Source organism: Trematomus bernacchii, unplaced genomic scaffold, assembly GCF_902827165.1.
Source record: "Trematomus bernacchii unplaced genomic scaffold, fTreBer1.1, whole genome shotgun sequence".
Classification (NCBI taxonomy): domain Eukaryota; kingdom Metazoa; phylum Chordata; class Actinopteri; order Perciformes; family Nototheniidae; genus Trematomus; species Trematomus bernacchii.
This window is the reverse complement of record NW_022987840.1, coordinates 3233481-3254847: the sequence shown is the minus strand read 5'-3', so window position 1 is coordinate 3254847 and position 21367 is coordinate 3233481. Positions and strand designations below refer to the sequence as shown.

Below are 21367 nucleotides of genomic sequence, written 5' to 3'. Positions count from 1 at the left end.
TGTGTGTGTGTGTGTGTGTGTGTGTGTGTGTGTGTGTGTGTGTGTGTGTGTGTGTGTGTGTGTGTGTGTGGTGTGTGTGTGTGTGCATGTGTGTGTGTGTGTGTGCATGTGTGTGTGTGTGTGTGTGTGTGTGTGTGTGTGTGTGTGTGTGTGTGTGTGTGTGTGTGTGTGTGTGTGTGTGTGTGTGTGTGTGTGTGTGTGTGTGTGTGTGTGTGTGTGTGTGTGTCATGTTGTCGCATATGATGATGGTGATGATGATATCATTCTGCAATACCTTGTGGTCAGTTTGTGTTTGCATGTAGGAATATCTCGGTTAGATTCGGAGGTGCGATTCCACCACGGATTTCACACATGAGGAAACACACACACACACACACACACACACAGACACACACACACACACACACACACACACACACACACACACGCAAATAATTCAAATACAAGGGAAATTAAATCAAATATCAATAAAGTGTTGCGAAAAATAGAAATGCACTGGACAATGGAAACAAAACTGAAATGACATTTTAGGCATGTGTGATGGAATGCCCTCACACTTGTGTTGTCAGACGTCAGGTGAGAAGGGGAAATGGAAAATCCAAGGCAGAGACAGTTGCCAATAAGGAGAAGTCTAAAACCAGTTTGTCTAGTTGCATCACTCCCAGTTCTGAAACAGAAAGATGACGGTGTTGCCAAGTTTTGCTTTTAAAACACTTTTCTCTTTAGAGATTGAGATCAGGGATTTCAAAAGTATGAAGTCATAAAAAAACAAAAAAACAAACTCATCTAACCTACAATACTTCTCATGCAGTCTGAGAATTATGTTTCACATACTGTAATATTATACAAATGCATAATACAAATGAAAATGTGCTTCCAACAACAATATAGTGTGTAAAACACCAACTATTACATGTTTATATGGTGCTTATGATTGCTTAAAAGGGTGGTTACAGTGCTGAAAACTAAATAAAAAACTAAATAAACAGGTGAAATGTTTACACAATCCACACATTTTTGTGGTGTTAGAAAACATCTGGTCTGACCTCTTGTTGTCGGTGAGTCTGTGGATTTCTGTGTAAGCCTCAGCAGTTAGGGACAGCTTACATGCTGTGGGTGTCTCGAGTCAGTAATGAGATCAATATGTGTTTATGACTTTGTGTCTGACTCCCTGTGTGTGTACAGTAGCCTATTTATGTTTGTGCATGGATAACTATGTGTGTTTGTGTATCAATGTGTGTGGTATAGCACGTAGCATGTAATTGTATGAAACCTAAAAGTAGAGACCAACCACTTTCCCATCCTGAAACCACGACTCCCGTTGGGTTCGGCACTGGTAAACTCCACTCAGTCACTTTCCTTCCCGTTCTAGTTCCTCTCCATAGCTCAGGCCGCTCTGCTGCTGCTGCTGCACTGTCTCCACTTACATTGTGACATCACTGGAGTTTCCCCACTGTAGAGGCCGCTGCCACAGCATAAATACTACAAGCTCTCTGGCAGAAATTCACTCTTAACACAATAGCAACACAAAGAGAGAAGTATCAACATCAGCATCCAGCAAAGTGTTTCAGTTGCTAGATTTGAGCTTTTAATTTCAACATTTAACATCGGGGATTTGCAGTATGGTGGCCTACACATCTGCACCAAGTGACATGGAGATGGGTCTTGAGCAGAGGACGGTGGTCTTGGTAGAAAAGAAGTCCTCCACAGAACGGATATTAAAGTTGACTGTGGCCCTTCTTGTCGTGGCCCTTTGCGTAGGGGGCATCCTGGTGTTTGCTTGGTACTGGAGTGGAAGGCCAGAACAAATGGTAAGGAGTAGCTCCGTCTTTCTGTATTTGACCTTTTTAAACCTTGTATTTTTACTGAAATGCACTTTTTGTGTTTATATTTTGTAATTCATTTGTCATATTCTCTCCTTACAGACGCAACCAGGCCACACAGATGCGCTGATCGACAAGGACACAGCTGAGAAAACAGGTGATTACATGCATAGGTGCTCATGTAGTAAAAATGCCAAAGGTGGTTTGTTAGATATACTTGGGGCTTTATTGATTATTTGAGACAAGCTCACATTTGTCTTTCTCTCCTCAGATCCCCACACCACACTGAGGCGAATCAGCAAAGCCAAGGCAGCCATCCATCTAGAAGGTGAGTCATGACTTGGTTTCATTCGGTTCGCAGCAAACAATGAGCTCATGATCTCAGCGTTCAAAGAGTCTTCCTTCCTCTTTTGTGATATTTTTTGCTTCCTTCTTTTTAGAAGTATGATGATCAGGTGCACTTTAAGGAAGTTGTTGCACGAGTTCAATCAAATTCTGTTAATAATAGAAAACCCTCTGTAGAAAACAACCAAAGTGTTTCCGGGCTTTAACAATGTGTCTTATTACTCTTCTTTCAGGGATCTACGAAGAAGGCGAAAGTTTGAAAGACCAGTTGGAGTGGAGAAGCGGTCAAGGTCAAGCGTTCGCTCAGGGTGGCTTTCGACTGGTGAACAACCAGATAGAAATCCCACAAACAGGACTGTACTTCGTCTACAGCCAGGCGTCGTTCAGAGTGTCCTGCAGCGATGGCGACGAGGAAGGAGCGGGTAAAGGCCTCACACCTCTCAGCCACAGGATCTGGCGCTACTCAGACTCCATTAACAGCAAAGCCTCTCTGATGAGCGCCGTGAGGTCGGCTTGCCAAAACACGGCGCAGGTGGAGAGCTACAGAGAAGGACAGGGGTGGTACAACGCCATTTATCTGGGCGCAGTGTTTCAGCTGAACAAAGGAGACCGACTGTGGACCGAAACCAACCAGCTATCAGAGCTGGAGACCGACGAGGGACGGACCTTCTTTGGTGTGTTTGCACCTTGAAATGACTCTTTGCTGTGATAGTAACAGATACGATACAAAGCCCTGCACAGTGCCATAAGTTCTGGATTTTCTTTTTTACATTGTGTATGTTTTTTACTTACTTTTAATATTATTCATCTTCATGGTGATGTAAAACTGTTTAAATCTCAATGGAGATAAACTTGTAGCCGAACAGGCAGTGCAGACATTTTTTTAAATCCTATAAACTGTAACAGTTTGCAACATTATTTATATTTTAGGCGCTTTTTGTACATTATTTATGCTGACCTGAAATTGTAGTAGGCTAGACTTTCTCTGCTGTACCGGATACAGACACAGCTCTTCACTGAAGAGATTATGTTCAAGAGTTATGTACAGAACTATTATCACATGTTTGTATTTATTTGTATTTATTTGTATTTAAATTGTTTATAATAGGTGTCCAAGATTGTATTTATATGTTAATGTGAACATGAGTTTAATTAAAATCCTAAAAGGAAATACTTACAGAAAAGATCACTGAGTTTTTCTAATTACATAGGATGAAGTCATTTCTAAACTGAGATAGTAAGACGAAAGTCGAGTCGGCAAACATCTCAAGCCAGCCAGGGCAGTAGCTCTCACACACACACACACACACACACACACACACACACACACACACACACACACACACACACACACACACACACACACACACACACACACACACACACACACACACACACACACACACACACACACACACACACGCACACTCACACAGACGCAAACACACAATTTGACAAGAGCAGCTTTGAAATTCCTCCACAGCCAGCAAATACTTCCTTTGTTAGATCAGACAAGATGAGGGGAATTTCCTATTTTTCTGTGCTGTAGCTGAGTGCTGTGTCAGGTGGAGGCCCACAGAAGCCTCAGCCCAGAGCGGGTTTTCCCCAATGACACCCTCCCACCACCCCCGATCCCACACACAACCTGCCTCCTCCTCCACACCAGCAACCCCTTTCCCTCTATTACCACATACTTCATCTTCAGTCAGCTGGAAAGAGACATGACATGGCAGTGTGTGTGTGCGTGTGTGTGTGTGTGTGTGTGTGTGTGTGTGTGTGTGTGTGTGTGTGTGTGTGTGTGTGTGTGACTGCATTCAGTATGCATATGTGCTATCCTGCAGCACAGCTGGCCTCGTCACATTGTCATCATGTAAAAGCACTTTTTATACAAATATCGGATGTACTTGGGAACCATTTGTCTACTTTTGTGTCTTTTTTTATCCACAAACATCCACTTATTGTCTCAGTAACAACATTCCCGCTAGCCTTCACAGCTGGTCATTGTGCTGAAAACCGTTTCCCAGTTTTGTTTAATGATTTCTTCTTCTGGGTTTGTTTGCTCTTTGCCTCCCGCAGGCTGACCCGGTAAAAAATAATCAAGTTCAACAGACAAATAAACTCAACATAACAGAGTTAATTGCTCTAAAGGTCAGTCAGTTAGAAAAAGCCACAAATAAAAGGTGACATCTAGTGGATGATGTTATTAAGCTGTGCTGTGCAATTAAAATTAATTGTGAAATTGTGGTCTACCTCATCAAATAGGATCTAGCGTTTCCCAAGCTGAAAAACATCTGAAAAGAATCCACAAAATAATTAGTTTCAGTTTGACTTCACAGTGTAGTTTGAAAAATGAACCCTGTACTTCCCTTTTGTTTATGTATTTTCAGTGATGTGGAAAGAAAGGTATCACTGAAACACAAATACCCAATGAAAAAACAATTATTTTTATTTATGGTACCCATATATTTGCATACACATACTCTGAAATATATTAACATTTACGATCTTATATATAGTGAATACAAATATCCCCAAATCCATATATATTGTCATATATGTGCAAGATAATAGAACAACTCCTAAATTATTTCTGCATTCATATGTTACACTATCTCTTCCAGGTACTGCACAGTTAATACATATGGCCTATTTCATTCATTGATGTCCTCCTCCATACCCTGAGCTAAAATGTATTAGAATACCAGCAAACATGAAGTGGAATAACCATAGTTTGTTCAGTTTAAAGTGCGCACTGACATATATATTTGAAAAAATATTTGACAAAGTATTGTTTTACCTGCTGATAAAGCTGTTATCATTGCTTTTATACCATCTGGAAATAGCTCATGAATGAAATAGTACCTCCAGATTAACTGCTGAATAAATACAGTTTGTCACATAACTTTACGTACATCCTTCTTTGATACATTTACAATTTACCCAAAGGCAAAATGGAAAAAAATAAAATAAAATATAGCATCCATCCCGATTGTCTGTTATGGGAAAACGTAAGAAAAACATCCAATAAAAAAAAAGGCTCACAAGAATAATGTGTATAAAAACTGTGCTTTCACTGAAGACCCACAGAAATAGCCATCATAGAAGCCCCACGTCTCACCGCACTGCTGCTGTGAAATATATAAATTGGCTTTCAGTTTCAGGAGGAAGAAAGTACAAACTATTCTTCTGGCATGTTGGAGTTTTCCTGACAAAATGTGAGAATCAGCTGCATTGACTATGGCTGCAGCAGGGGGGGTTATTTGATGGCTACGACTGTTCTTTACCGCTAAAAAGGTACAACACAAATCTCAAAAAATACAATGTAAACATCATCGCAAATGGCAAAACTATCAAAAGTTTCCCTTAACATGAGAAAGCTTGGATACTTTCCTCCTTTGAAATTAGTTAATATTCAGCAAAGGACTGTTTTTTTTTTTAGATGCAGTGTTGTACTTGAATACACAGTCCTGACAACAGACATCCATACATGCCAAGCTCTTAGGCCTTTTCTAAATTATGGCTATTTAATAATGCACATTATCATCTTTCAGTGAAACCAGTATCCACGCGGTGGCGCTCAGCGGACTTTACAATCCTTTGTCCCTTTTGTAAATTCCATTTCCACAACTCCCCTGAAAAGTAAACAAATAATTTAACAACAACTCCATGACAAAACAGGTCAGATATTACAGAACAATATAAACCACTACTGTGTGTGCTTGCCTAGTCAACAAACTTGAGAGACGAACGGTGGAGACGATATAACAAAGACACAAACGTTTCCTTTTAAGATCCTCGGCGAGGTGTCTCCACAACAGAACGAGATAACGAATGGGGGAGAGGAATGATTAAGAGACCTTTCTGTTCACTTTGAAAAAAAAGGACCTCGAGTGCTGCTAGTCTGGACAGTCACAAGTGCCTCGTTGCTGGGGCGGACGCAGTGAGATCAAAACTGTGAGGAACGGGTGTTACCTGCGCAATCCCCCCCGAAGCTGCCGCGTGTACAGCGCTCCTGTGAACTTATTTGTGCTTCCACGCCATTTTTTTTAAAACAGTGTCACTACACCGCTGTGCCCCAATCAAGCGAAAGTCACAGTGTGTCATTGTGTTTTGTGTCCCCTGTGTGTGTGTGTGACTGTTGCCCCCCCCCCCCCCTCCCCTCTCCCGGTGCCTGCCTATTTGTACAGCAGTGGGATCTGGCTGTTCTGACAGTGGTTGCGGCTCATCTTGCTGTCGGCCGGGTAAAGGTTGGAGGAGTTGGAGAAGGAAGGCGGGAGGGAGTGATTGTCCGTGGTGGGGTTGGGGTATCCGGGCGGGGGCAGCAGAGACTTGGGGTCGGGCTGGGAAGAGGGCGGGGGGGGCGTTGTGGTTCTGATTCTGGCCAGAGGAGGGTCGGCGGCGGTTGCGTAAAGCCTGTCGCTCAGCCAGCTGGTTGCGGAGTGCGGAAACTCTCTCTTCTTTCTGAAGACACAACGAGAGAAGAGAGACACGGTTATATTTTGTGTTGTGTAGCATTTCTCTTTTCTTTGAACAGTTTATTTTCATTTTTACAAATCAAGACATATCCTGGACTTTTCCATTCAAATGACAAATAATAATATGGTAAAACAGAATATGAAATAAAATTAAGTAAAAAATAAAAATAAGTTAAAATAAGGAAATAAATAAGATCATTATAAAAAATAAATTAATAATAGTAAAGTAAATAAAAATAAATAAAAGCATTTTACACAAGGAGTGACATCTTTAGCAGAGCAGGATTGGTTACACAGGGACATTTTCCATAATGTTCTTTTGAAACTCAATTCAGTTAAAACAACCCTTTTCAATTAGCTAGACATCCAGGTATCTTTTAACTTTGTGTAACATTTATAAGTACAGTTACACGCCATAGTCATTTTCAAGCAAAAACGCAGAACATTAAGCTAGTTCCCGCTTCTCAAATTAGGATTTGCATCTTTTTCTGGCCGAATATGATAATAAATCAAATATATTAAAGTTTTGCACTGTTGCTCTCAGAGTTCCAAGGCTCTGGGAAACTATGATGAGCAGTTAACAAAATGTCGTCACGTTTATCGGATGGCAGATCCCAGATCCCAGATCTCTGGAACGTCTTACCTGCTGAGGTTAGCTTTGCTTTATCCATCACTGCTGTTAAACCTCATTGCAATTATTTTAACTATTACGTAATGTGTTTCTTGTTGTGAACAATTATATGAACATTTTAAGTACTTTATGAATAGATTTGTATGAAAATGTATATATTATAGGCTATACTATATGTCAATAATTATTATTTTCTCAGACATATAAGTGACTTACTGAAGACATTTCAAACCTTTATACTTTTTTTTGCAGTAATTTCATGGAGCTAAACTCTCATAATTACATTGAATAAAAGAGGAATGCTTAAAAACTATTTTTCACATCTATTAGTGTGAAAGCTAATTATGGAAATAATGTTATATTATCAAAAATACTTAAAAGGTAGAGTAGGTAAGAATGGAGAAACCAGCTCGAGTGCGCTAGAATCTGAAAGTACGCAGCCGAAAAAAATCTGCCCCTTCCTTCAGACTTCCTTACAGAGCCCCTCCTCCAACACACACGAACGCGCACATGACCAATGAGGGCACGAGATAAGTTTGTGCACAGATGGAAGGCTGACAGGCAGGAAGGCCATCCAGTTATTTTAGCCGGGACGGCTCAGATGATTGGTTGTGCTTTTTACAGCGCTACGGCTTCCACAGATATTTTTATGTATTTATTGTCAAAGCATTTAATGTATTCATTGCTATCGGGATGTTAAGAGCATTCCATGGAATATAACAACAAGTGTTTCTGAAGTGAATTACATACCCCACCTTTAAATGTATTACATACATTATAAAGCGATGAAGGATACATGATACCATAAACATGTCTCTATTTGTATGTCACAATGTAATGTGTTATTCCTTTTCCTGTTTAAACTAATGAAACAATGTAAGTGTGGGTATAACGCCTCACCTCCTGGATGATCTTCTGCAGCTCCCTGTTCTCTCTCTCCAGCTGTCGGGACTTCTCCTCGTCGTTGTTGTTGGTGGACGAGCCGGTCTTCAGAGTGTCCTGCTGCTCCGACTGCCACTCGCCACGGGTGATGAGACGCCGCATCTGCACCGCCACAGGAACAGGAAGTCAATAAAACACAAAGATAAGGCTTGAGAGCACGGTTGGCTGAATGAATAATGCATCTTATAAATTTGTTTTAATATCTGCAGCCCTTAAAGCCAAGTCTCTCTCAATGGCCTGAAGGCTAAAGACCTTCTTGTTGTGCTTGGCTCTCTATTGTGATGTGTTTTCATTGGATATTCTGTTGATGTCGTTAGATGTTCTGTAGGTGGCACTCTTTCCTCTGTCTGTTCATTCCAAACAAGACAATTAACATTTCTCACTTGTTTGCCAAATCATTTTGTTTTCCTAACACCAAATATTTAATGCAGGCACACATTCATAAAGTAATGTGAAATGTCACAGGTTATTACCATAATGGTGGGATCATAGACGGATTAAAAGATTAAGAGATTAGATCTTCAGTGAGAGCTAACTTTGATCATTTCTATAATCTTTCCTAACTTCTTTAACTCTCTTCCATCACAGTCCCCTGACTGCTGGACCCTCCCTGTATCTCTCTTGTTTTGATTTGTCTTAATTTCTAGGTTTATACAGATTAAGGCCTTTTTTTTATGACATTTTAAATATTATTTATGTTTGACATTAGTGGAATACTTTACTCTTCATTTTGTTATTTTTTTATGTCATGATACACTTTTTTAATTAACAAAATATAGTTAGGTTTTAATAGCATAATACATACAAACCTTTTTTCTTAAACAACACATACAGTGTAAAAAAACAGGTGTGCAGGTTGTCCAGAGTAAGGCCTTCTGATTGGATTATTGTATATTCTAACCCTTTGATTCTCATAAACCAACATTGTTTTTCTTATATTATGGGCTATATCAATTAAAGGTGGGGTAGGTAATTTTGGAGAAACCAGCTCGAGTGCGCTAGAATTTGAAAATACACAGCCGGAAAAAATCTGCCACTTCCTTACAGAGCCCCTCCTCCAACACACACGAACGCGCACATGACCAATGAGGGCACGAGATAAGCTTGTGCACAGATGGAAGGCTGACAGGCAGGTAGGCCATCCAGTTATTTTAGCCGGGCCGGCTAAAATGATTGGTCGTGCTTTTTACAGTACTACGGCTTCCACAGATGACATTTTTTAATGGATTTTTTGTCAAAGCACTTCAGATATTCATTGCTATCGGGATGTTAAGAGCATTCCATGGAATATAACAAAAAGTGTATCTCGAGCCGGTTTCTCAAACTTACCTACCCCCACCTTTAATACAAATATTAAACAAAAATACCAATATTGTTTTGCACCCAACATCAAAAAACAGCTTTCAGTCGGAACGAAGAATCAGGGCTTTGTCATTTTAATGCACATTGCAGTACAGGCATCTTTTCCCCTAAAGACACTGAGATTGGCACGTTTTGACCTTTGGTTTTAGTGAAAAACAAGTGAATCTTTTAGTGTGTACAGCATTTCCTAAAGGTGTCAGGGAGGAATCAGAGCACCTTGGGTACGAAGAGCACCACCAGAGTGATGTAGGCAGAGAAGATGACTGCCAGAGCAGCGAAGGCAAAGGAAGCGTCCTGCTGCGAGGTCAGGATCATGGTCACCGGAGCCGTGATCAGGCACAACACCTGCAGGAGGACAGAGAGAGACAGAAACAGATGGAGGGAAACAAAAAGAAACACAAGTTAAAAAAGAAAGGAGTACAAGTGTTGTTTAAAGTCGAGAGAAAAAAGAAAGCAGGGGAAGTGAGAAGAAAGGAGGTGCAGAATGAAGTAAAGTTAGAGAATGAGAAGGGAGGGAAATCACATCCATAAAAGCATTAGGCATCTGTTTATCATTCCGGGGAGGGCTCCCATGTGAAAACAGCATTAAAAAGTCATGACTGAAGTGGCTACAGCGCGCTGACAATCACCACATTGTCATCTCATCAGAGCCTGGAGCTCACAGCTTAGCGAAGAGGAAGGAGGGCTCTTCACAGACGCCATTAACTATTGACATCATCATAAAACTGAGATGTGTATATCAGAACATAAAATAATAACATTAGGCTCGTCTCACATTACGGAACCATGTGATGAAATGAGCATGCAAGCTGCATTCAATGCTCTCATAAATAACCATGATTGATGGATCCATGGTGAATCCTCTCCTTGACTGAGAATTAACAATCAATCCTTTTATTTATTACTAAAGTATAAGCTGATAATTGCTTGGAAGGTCATTAGAATCATATCTTTTTAAAAGTAAATCAAGGAGAGTGCAGGACATTCTGGCAAAAAAGGCTTTTTAAAAACAAATAAAAAGATGTTTGCCTGCTTTTGATCAAAGCTAAAAAAACTCCTCTGGCAGTCAAAGTGACAGAAACCACTTTTCTGTAGATTTTGCATCAATTACAAAGTTAGCGTGTGCCAAGAGTGTCAGGAAATGGCAGCGAGTATTTGTCTAAAGTGGCTAAAGTGAACATAATGGCAGAGTAAAGTGCATCCTAGGTGCCTCCGTTTAAGATGATTCACTTGCTATTAACAAAAGCAGAGAAACGGTTTGGACTGACGGCTGCGTTTTTACCACTGAACTTTAGTTGCTAAATTGGTGCAATTTTAAACCTATTCCGACTAAAGGGCAGTATAACAGCTCCATACAAAACACTGTGTGAATGCAATCCCTGCCACACACACACAACCATAACACATAACCCTGCACTTAGTTTCCTTCCCATATACAGTTTATGCTCAGCATGAGATTGCAGCACTATAAAAGTTTAGTGTTTCACTTTTCAGTATATTTTGACTTATTCACTTTTATTTCAACAGGTAGTCCTATTGAAAATAATATTTATTGCGTGAAAGGTCACATGAGACGGTCGTTCACAGGCACCCTGTATGATTCGTACATACAGCAGCCTGTTCTGGAAGTATTATGATTTGGATAAGAACGTGTTGAGGGATCTGCATTTTAAGGAATCATGTGCTTGTGGGAAAGCTTGAATATTTTATATAGTGTTTCTGTGTCTCCTGTTGCTCTAACCGATCATTATACCAACATGTACATTTCTGTATTGTATACTACATCATTAATCTTTAATGTTCAGAACATCCCAGAGGTTATTTTGCAAGGAATCATCAACATTAATACTCTGTTGTGCCCACAGGGGACTTTCTGTTGTGTGATTTATAAAGATGGATGCAAACGATGAATGTAGAAATCTTGATTTTGAGACGAAAGCCTATTTATTCTTTTAACTACATTTTATCCTCATAGGATATACTTTAATGTGTTGTTGTGTCATGTTCAGTCACTTATCTACTTAAAAAAGGAATATACACCACAAGCATTAAGGGGGCATTATGTTATCTATGAACTCCATTAACTTATATAACAAAACAGCAGAAACAAGAGTAGCCCCTCGAGAATGAAGCTTTTAAGCTTGTGTAGATATAATATCCTAACACTGGTCTGTTGCCTCTTTTGCTCTGAAATGAGCAGTAAAGCAAAAAAAAACGTGAGACCCAGACAGAGTAATCATGGAGGCAGTTGCATTGATTAACCCACCCACAGTTATAATACGGCCATTTTATGCTACGGGGCATAAAAATCGTATTTATAGCCACGTTAAAGTTATTCATTGTGCTTTTAGCAGAAGGCAGCATCCAGAAACAGGAGGTTAGGCGTGACGGTGCCATTTCTTTTTTGGACTCACAGCGACATTGTAAATAGCCATCCCCACGGCCCGGTGGTCATTGATCTTCTCTGTGGAGACGGACTTGGTCTCGTAGGCCAGGAATATCCCCAGGAGCAGCAGGAGACCCTTGTAGCCGTAAACCACACCTACAAGAAGAAAGAAGCAGTGGAAAAACATGAAAGGTATATAATACGATATGTGTAATGCAACTGAGGCAATTATTACAAGAAACAACAGTACTGTATGGAAACAAATGCAGGCTGAATAATGTGAGATTTTGAAAGACAAAGTAACTGAAAGATAAAGAATGCTTCCCTGAAGAAAAACTCAAATGCTTCAGCATTCAGTTTCGCTTACCATTTACAATTTCTCTTACATGACTATGCACTGCAACATTTATTTTGTTTTGTAATTATTTATTTTACTTGTTCGAAATAAAATGTATCAATCAATCAATCAATCAATGTTGTCTTTTAAATTGACAAAAATGTGGCCCTGTTGGTCTCCATGTAGGAAACAGTTATTATGGTCAAATCTTAACTGAATTGAGGTTAAGCAACTAACATGACAAACAGCTGTTAGGACACACAGGGGGGGGGGGGGGGGGGGGGGGGGGATTCACAAAGAATGTCGACCATGAACTGAGCATCATTTGAAACTGCTTTCTGACCCATCCCATACAGCGCAAAACATAGTCATAACATTTTGGAGCTGAGCGCAATTTGACCTTTTTTTGCAGAACTCATTTGCTGAATTTGTTCATTTTTTTTTGTCTTATTTAACTAACCCTAACCCTGCAAAATCTGTACTATGCTTTTTTTAATACAATATTATTTATACTATTTGAACTACAGATTTCTTTTTTGGATCAAGATATAAGATACACGTATATATATAACATAAATCTTTAAAGCAAGGAACATGTTATGCACATTGCAGGATGAGGAGATGCAGTATTAATGACATTTTAGGACATGAAAAGAATAGAAAACCTGCAAGATGACATGAACCCCCTTTGCTTCTAGTGAAGGTTACATTGTGAACAGATCGGTGTGGCCATCGACGGACTATGACCGAGTGGTGCAGGGAAAGGAAACCAAAAATGTACGTCCAATAGAAACTAAATTGCAAAAAGGCGGAATATCCTGAAAGCTAGTTAGACTGACAAGGGAAAGTGAAAGAGAGAGACGAGGGGAATAAAAAGAGGACGTGTGACGGAGTAAGTTGGACACCTCTTCCCACTGTCCATTGTCTCCTTATACCGCCTGATATTAAAGCACCATCTTTTCTTCTCTGAGAAGGGAAATGCTATGGGGCAATGGCCCAGTTTGTGACCCACATTATTTGAATTCCAACACCATTATATTTTCATAAGAGCTGCCACGCTAAGGAAGTCAGCAGAGAGACAGACAGGGAGAAAGAGAGACTGCGTGGGCCGACAAAAAGAGAAGCAAAGAGAGAAAAAAGAGGAATCAAACTGAAGAGGGGGGGTGGGGGCCGAGCGAGGACGCTGTGATTTGAGGCCTGTTTAATTCAGAGTGAATGGTAGTGACGTGTGTGTGTGTGTGTGTGTGTGTGTGTGTGTGTGTGTGTGTGTGTGTGTGCGTGTGTGCGTGTGTGTGTGTGTGTGTGTGTGTGCGTGCGTGTGTGCGTGTGTGTGTGTGTGTGTGTGTGTGTGTGTGTGTGTGTGTGTGTGTGTGTGTGTGTGCATATGTGCCTGCATATGGCCATGTGTGTGACAAAGCTTATTCAAAACCAGAGCAGGGCAAAGAGTGATAAAGAGACAGATTGTGATATGAGAGAGTAAAAAAGAAAGAGAGACAACGCATACCGAGCCACGTGTTCATCTTCTCTGAGCTGCAGTGCTCCAGCAGGGGCTGAATCAGGACATCCAAATCTTCTTTAGGGGCCTCCCTTGTGAACTTCTACTCGCACGGCAGACAGAGGACGAGGAGAAGAAGGATAAAGAGAGAGATATTAAGAAACGATGACACAGCAGCTCTCTGGCGATGGAGGCAACACTGCACAGTAAGCTTAAGCACCAGTGACTGCACGGTTGATCCCCTTGAGCAAATAGGTCTTTACCATATGTCAGAAATAAATGACTGAAAAAACTGAGTATAAGATATCCAATAAATATGAAATATGGCTATTTAAATTCACAATTTGACAGCACTGTGCAGATAAGGGCTAATGATGATGAATAGAGTCTACTCTTGTTCCTCCAGAGGTCGACTGCACTTAATGAGTGCGGACTACATGCACATTAGTGTCTCCATGTTGTGTCTCATGGAGGTTTTAAGGACATTCTGGATATGCTGTTTAAAGTTGAAACAGTATCACGGTTTCTGTGTCTTAATCTTAGAACATGTCAGCCACTTATCAATGTACTGATAGTGTCACACAAAGTCCATTAGGTTTCTGGCTGTGCTTAGGGAAGCTTGTCCATCTGATCACTGGGAATAGAAAGAAGAGCCAAACTGACTAACAGAGTTCATCTGAACACAAAGGATCCAACTAGCTTTGAGGTTTCTAAGATTGGTGCTTATCAGGGAAATCAGGATACTCCACCAAAGAGTCACACAATGGAATCATGAGGTTTCACCTTTGTTGTAAATGTTTGTACATATGAAAGGTATTCTGTGGAGTTTTTATCTACTAGTGGCAGTGTGGAGCTTTGCTTTTGTAGTGTTTTACATGTGATAAATCACTCATGTGTACCGTAAAAGTGCATATTAACAGTTGATGGTGGTAACATATTGTAACATGTAGTTAAATGTAAGAGGGCTGCTAACTGACGTAAACATGATTTTCAGATCATCAAAGCGACTGTATACGAATATTTTAAAGTTTAAAGACAATGTGTCTACTTATACATGTAAAGTGTCACTTGTATTGTTGAATACACAGAGGATTACTGCATGTTCCTGCAGGCTCAGCACTAAGTCGTGTTTTAGCATTTTCCAGCGTATTGTTTTGTTTTTCCAGGACAGCGACTTTACCCTTGCTGCTGTCAGCTGTTTTCAGTGAAAAATGATATAAATATCCATTGTACACTACCTGCTAAGCACCAAACAGGAGAAATACAATTTGGACCCAAGCTGGTGAAATTTGTGGAGCATTAAAGTGGACCTATCATGCTATATTTGAATAATATAGTGAAGGACCATACCTATATAAGGCATATTTATACTTTTTTTTTTTCAAAATACCAAACAGATCATGCATTTTAGCCATGCCTCATTTTGCTCAATTTGAAAAATGTTAGCTCTGTTTTTGCAAGGGCTGATTCTGTGAGAACAGCACCATCTACAGGCCTGGCATATGTACTACAGCGTCTCCAGCGCTTTCGAACGGCAATGGCCGTGGCTGTCTCCTCCTGATTGGTGGAGTTGGCCCAATAGCCGTAGCGCCACTGTCCTGACGTCAGGACAGTGTTCAAATCTGGATCAGTTTTTATCAGATCCGTTGCAGCCCCTTTTTTAGAGATTTGGGTATGGAGGAAAATAGAGAGGGTTGTGTTTTCTGACACTTGGTGAGTTCCCTGGAACACCGGGGACACATATTCATTTATAAAAGACGTACAAAAGTGCATTTTGCATGATAGGTCCCCTTTAAGTCAGCTGAATAGCCAGGTATTTTCATTAGGAATTTCACATCTTAAAGCATATGAAGGTTGCTAACAGCAGGTGAAAACTGAGTACATATGCTGTAAAACCACCACAATAGGATGGACTGGTTGATAAGTGTGTGTTTTCTGCACTTTGAATGCTGAAAATGTGCATCCCTTGATTCAATGTTAATAACAAATATTAATATTAAGAGCAGCTTTAATGAAGCTAAACAATCTCATAAGACCTTTAAAAGATAAATGTTTAATAAGCCAGGATTTTTCATTTTAATGAATTTAATATACAGTTTGTACCACAGGGTATCTTTAGCAGTGCTTACACTATTGAACACAAATCAATTGGATTATTCGGGTCATAAATGTCACTGTTTTAGTGCTTCTGTCTGGCTCTGCTTTGTGATTTCTATCCTTGTTTTGGATTGTGCTCTTTGAGTGTAAGATTAATCAAAATGAAAGAACATTTCTACAAACGACGCGCGGTGTCTCATTACTGCGCTATTGACTCATGACAACGGCTGCCCGGTCTGAGCAAACGGCCGGTGACACACAAATTATCTCATCTGTCATTCGCACTCTACCTCCACCGTAATGTGCAGGGGATCCACAATCTGCCAGATCATGAGTGACAGGAAGTCGATAGCCAGCAGCACTCCAACTGTTGCGTAGAGTTTCCATGGCTCCAAGTGTTGCTATGAGCAAAGAAAACACACACATGAACACACACACACACACACATAGATACACCACAGTTATCAGTTTTCCAAGGGCATCACAAGCCATTCCACAAACAAAGACAAACAACCAGGACGAATAATACGACAGGCGTCCTTGTGATTTCTGGATGACTGGGCGCGAATTGTCTTTCTGAATGTGTGCGTTAAAGTGTGTGTGTTTGTGTGTCTAAGTATACTTTAGGAGCAGTTTGTGTGTGTGTGTGTGTGTGTGTGTGTGTGTGTGTGTGTGTGTGTGGGCTGCAGTAGCTGTATTTGTGCTGCCACCTGAAATCGTCATTTATACACACAATGCTTTTGCCTGGATAGTTTCCGAAGCGGCTGATATCAACTCCATTATTCTTAACTTAAGCTATAATGGAAGCAATGCAGCCGTAACCAAGAACAAGAAACCAAAAATGAGCTCTGCTACTGCTACTCCCTCCTCTTTCTTTCAACACATATTTTTTCATTCGACCACGCTGGCTTACCCCCAGCTACTCCGACATAGTAACAGCCATTCAAGCGTGCAATGACTAAAACTGAAAATAAAATAAAGCAGAAAACACATTACATAGTCCTAGGCCTCTTCACTTGAGTTGCATGAAAAATGATTGGTTAAGCGCTCATTCTCCCTTCGATTTGTGAAAATTCCTTTAAATATCACGCAGAGCTCTCGAGCAAATTGCCCTTCTGTGGACATGAAGAGAGTTGAAAGTCAACCCGATTCGCTGTGCTTTGGCTCAAATAATAAACCCCCCCAAGGTTGGAATTCTGCAAAGAACTTTAATACTCATCCATATTCATAAATATTCCATAAATGGCTTAATCTCTTATTCTTCTGATTAGGTCTTAGAAAATTCCCACAACACATCACAGACTGGCAGTATCTGGCTGGCTCCAGGACACACTATCTTCAAGAGGAGGCACACACACTCCCACACACACACATACACACCAGCAAGTCAATACATCTGATGACGTGGGTAGCAGGGGATTGGTTTTATGTGCCCCTAATCTGCATTTTTTTTTATGCATAAATGTTGCATGTGTGTAGAGATGCATGTGCATATTTTAAGTACAGTATCTATGTCAGTGTGTCCAACACCCTTATCCCTGCACGCTCTCTACAACCCTGCAGAAGTGAATGATGCCGAGCTGGCCTCTTAGAAGCTTATGTTACTAGGAAGCTTGCAAAGTTTTAAACTTGACTTTTTATCAGCTGGCGCCACACATGCTGTGCGGCCCGGCCTCCCATCCTCTCTCTCCCATCCTCTCTCTCCCATCCTCTCTCTGCTCTCCAGAGACCGCTGAGAGGCTTATCCCTCCCTCTCTCTCTCCTACACTTCCTCCCTACCTTCTTTTTCTCCTTCTTTTCGTCCTTCTTCGTGAAGAGGGTGTGGACCCACCAGATCTTGGTGAACATGCTGCCGTACGCCAGGCTGAATCCGAGGCCGAGGAGCCACAGGCGGAACTGGAGGAGGGGAGAGGAGGAGAGAGAATTTTAATTAAAAAATAACTTTATTCAAGGGTGTAGGTTTCAGAAATAGGAGCACAACTAAGGGAAAAACAAATTATCTTCTTTTTCTACAACTAAAAATATTATATAATATAAAGAATTCATGACAACATTGGTTATTTTTCATAGAACTAGTCAAATATATAACAAATAATGTCCTTCATTCCTTCTCTGAATCGTTTTGAGTTTCATTAAATGATAATGTTGTATTTGCATTTTTGCTGCAAAGCGCTCTGTGCTTTACCGCATTGTTTTATTCAACCATTCTCCTTAAGGCAAATATTTACTGTACATATACAAATATAGATCTCATGCATTTTTTTATCCTAAAAATATGTTAAGGGTGTGCAAGTTTTTTCAGTAGATTTATCCCTGAGTAGTGTCTGCAGGGAGAGAAAGAGAACGATAAATAGAGAAGGTGATGCACGAAAAAGAGACAATATTTATTTGAGGAAAGGGAGAGATTGCAGCAGATATAGAAAAGCTTTCCAGAGTAGGTAGAGGGTCAGAGGCAGAGTGCAAGAGAGAGGAAGAACAAAGCCTGAGAGAGAATAACTGGACAGGGACAAAGAGCAGGGAAACAACAGAAATGGAAATCTCCCTCTCTCCCCCACAACAAAAAGACTCAACACGGGTGACAGAGGAAGCACTCCCACTCCTCATTAGTGCTGGGATCCCTCCACCTGCGCTACTCTGCCAGCCAGCATATCATGTCTGTGCCACTGAATACCAAAATACATTCAAATACCTAATGAATTATATTAGCGTTTGCGTGATCAAACTTCTGAAATAAGGTTTGCAGGTGTCTGCTTTCCACAGGCATGCAGCAACAACGAGCCTGTCAGAAAAACCTAAACGTGGGTTTGCATAATGGCTGTACTAAAACTGACAGATATAACTGTAAAGGGCAATGTTTGTCGCCCAAAGAAAGTCCAGCAATACTGCCGATACAATACTAAATAAAGCAAAATGGTACACTCTTAAAGACTGTCGACATTTTAAACTTTGAGATGCTACGTGTTGATGCGGGTGGACCAGCCTGTACAACTTCCTGCTGTGCATCCAGACATTGTGATGGTATTTTAAGATCAGTTGTGATGCCAAAATGCTCACAGATATCAAATGAGTGAGAATTTTTGGGAAACAGTATGCACAGTAGATGTAGAATGTTCCACTCTGATGGAAAAGTGCCGCCATAAAAACATTGATTTCTTTGCAATTCACTCAGTGTGGACTTCGCAAAGCGTTGTTTAAAAGCTGGAACACAATTAAACTCAATTTTAACACAATGTGATACGGTCAAAAACTGTGAAATGAGAGGAAATTCTCAAACTTTAAATGATAACAGCTCGAATAAGATGAATACTTTATATTGAAGTCCTGAAATCGAATGCAAGTGTATCTCAGTTGGGTAATGAGGAAGGGGAAAGCACTGTTTGTGACTTTCCTTACTGATATTTATCATTTATTTGAGTATGTCTATGCTCCTGTAGTATGTTGGACTTTTTTAAGAACATTTTTATTATCCAGAATATTTTATATTGTTTAAATTTGATACAGTTTAATTTTTATTTAATTTGTAATTGTTAATTCTCTATTCCACTTTTTAAGTATGTGTATTTTAATGTTAAACAAACTGCTTCTGTAACAAAACATTTTCCCATAGACTCAATAAAGTATATCTATCTATCTAATCTCAGTTGGACTGGGTTGGGTTTTCATTACCAAGGCAACAGGAATTATATTTGGCACTACTATTTCAAAGGTAAAGATGAACAAATGGATAAAAAACCATAAAAATCTGAGTTGAATTGCTTCTATACTTCCTCTAAGCTCATTTTCAACACGTCCTGTAATTAAAATGAGTTGTTGGGTACAAACATCAAGTCAATGAAACCAATTATTTGCAGACAATATGCAGCCCTCCTCCCCATCCTGCCCTCTAGCTGTTTCCTCCCTCTAGCTGTTTCCTCCCTCCTGTTACCTGGCAGACGACGGGGAACTGAGATCTGTGGACGTGGTGACCATCAATCCCCAGCGGGAACACAGCAGCCAGAGCCATCATGCAGCCCACCGCTGTCATGTTGTTCAGGTACGGCTGAGAGTTCTGGATGTACCTGGAACAGTGACAGATTCACACATGAGGACAGGGAAACAAACAAATTCAGGGAAAAAAACACACTGGTAATTACAATTTCTGCTTAGAGGCACGAATGGTCAATTTGAAGGTAAACAGAGGTTAATTGTGTAGGTGACCTGGCTGTCTGCTCGTAGAAATGTCATCAATTGCTGTTCATTGTTTCTTTTAAATTCATATTTTATCATCTGTATTTTCTGATTCAGACAGCAAAATGCATTTCCTTGGATGTGGGATTGATGGTCATTTGTCTCATAAGTGTAATTGTTACAGGGGAAATACAAATGTTCTATAACAAAAATGTAGTGAATGTAAAAAAAAGGACATTTGTGAAACCGCAAACCAAACTAAACCGTTTAAGTTAATAAGCTCTGGCATACTCAAATGAGACAGTGTGAAAAAAAAATTGTTTGGTTAATTAGTAATGGTTATTCCCACAATGCAATGCAGAAAGAAAGTGCATGATCTGCTTAAAGCTGGGTGAATAATAATGAAATACATTTTTGGTAGATAAACTGATCCAAAAAGATATTGGAAAACTAGGAAAAAATGTAACTTTACAAATGTCTGTTGATAAAGTTGAATTATCACTATTATTCCAAAAAAATCAGTTTAATGGACGAGTGATCATCCATGTTTTGTCAAAGTTATTCACTTTACACTTAATCTTTCAGTTTCTCAGAAATATCCAAATTGAAAAAACTGGACTTATACTGGGTTACTGGACAGAAAGGTTATACCAAATGTATATCTGAAGTGTGAATTAAGCCGTGAGACCAATTAAGTAAACAGTACAATATTTTCCACAGAGATTTTCGTGCATGGGCAAACATATTTGGAACATTTTATCAAGAACACAATGGAAAAAGTGAAGCACAGTATTTAAGGAAATATACTTAGTTACATTCCTCCACTGGGGACTTCTACCCAGTGTTTTATACATGCTGCTATAGAGAAAACCTCACTATTATAATACTCTCAAAGACTGCAGATTTGGGTGTTATAATATTTTCTGCACTTTATGATAACACCAAGTGAAGCAGCTTTCCTCTGGCCCTCAGCTCCAGCTCTTCCTGCAGCAGAAGGTGTCTTTGGTTCTTTCATCCTGCTGACCTACCATTGTGTCGCCCAAGGCCACACTGCTTACTTACTGTACAGCAACACTATGTACAGCCTGCATACACACACACATTAACATACACGCATACGCATACACACACACACACACACACACACACACACACACACACACACACACACACACACACACACACACACACACACACACACACACACACACACACACACACACACACACACACACACACACACTGGCCCCTATCCAACCTTTTGATACCTCAGAGAAACCTTTAATGCTGTTACACACCATGCATAT

At 40.2% G+C, this 21367-nt stretch overlaps 2 protein-coding genes across 2 annotated transcripts in view; one reads left to right on the top strand and one right to left on the bottom strand.

Moving 5' to 3' along the window:
- Window positions 1-1529: 1529 nt before the first annotated feature.
- tnfb (tumor necrosis factor b (TNF superfamily, member 2)) lies at window positions 1530-3332 on the top strand. The gene is made up of 4 exons (XM_034112686.1): window positions 1530-1811; window positions 1926-1980; window positions 2095-2151; window positions 2402-3332. The coding sequence occupies exons 1-4, from the start codon at window positions 1623-1625 to the stop codon at window positions 2857-2859; spliced, it is 759 nt and encodes a 252-aa protein (XP_033968577.1). The 5' UTR covers window positions 1530-1622; the 3' UTR covers window positions 2860-3332.
- A 2996-nt stretch (window positions 3333-6328) lies between these two features.
- The window catches only part of gabbr1a (gamma-aminobutyric acid (GABA) B receptor, 1a), a 65352-nt gene continuing 50313 nt past the window's right edge, over window positions 6329-21367 (bottom strand). Inside the window, 9 exon segments of the mRNA XM_034112863.1 lie at window positions 6329-6526; window positions 6528-6629; window positions 8175-8318; window positions 9795-9923; window positions 11993-12120; window positions 13806-13899; window positions 16184-16294; window positions 17673-17789; window positions 19819-19951. Coding sequence (XP_033968754.1) covers window positions 6344-6526; window positions 6528-6629; window positions 8175-8318; window positions 9795-9923; window positions 11993-12120; window positions 13806-13899; window positions 16184-16294; window positions 17673-17789; window positions 19819-19951 — 1141 coding nt within the window. The 3' untranslated portion in view covers window positions 6329-6343.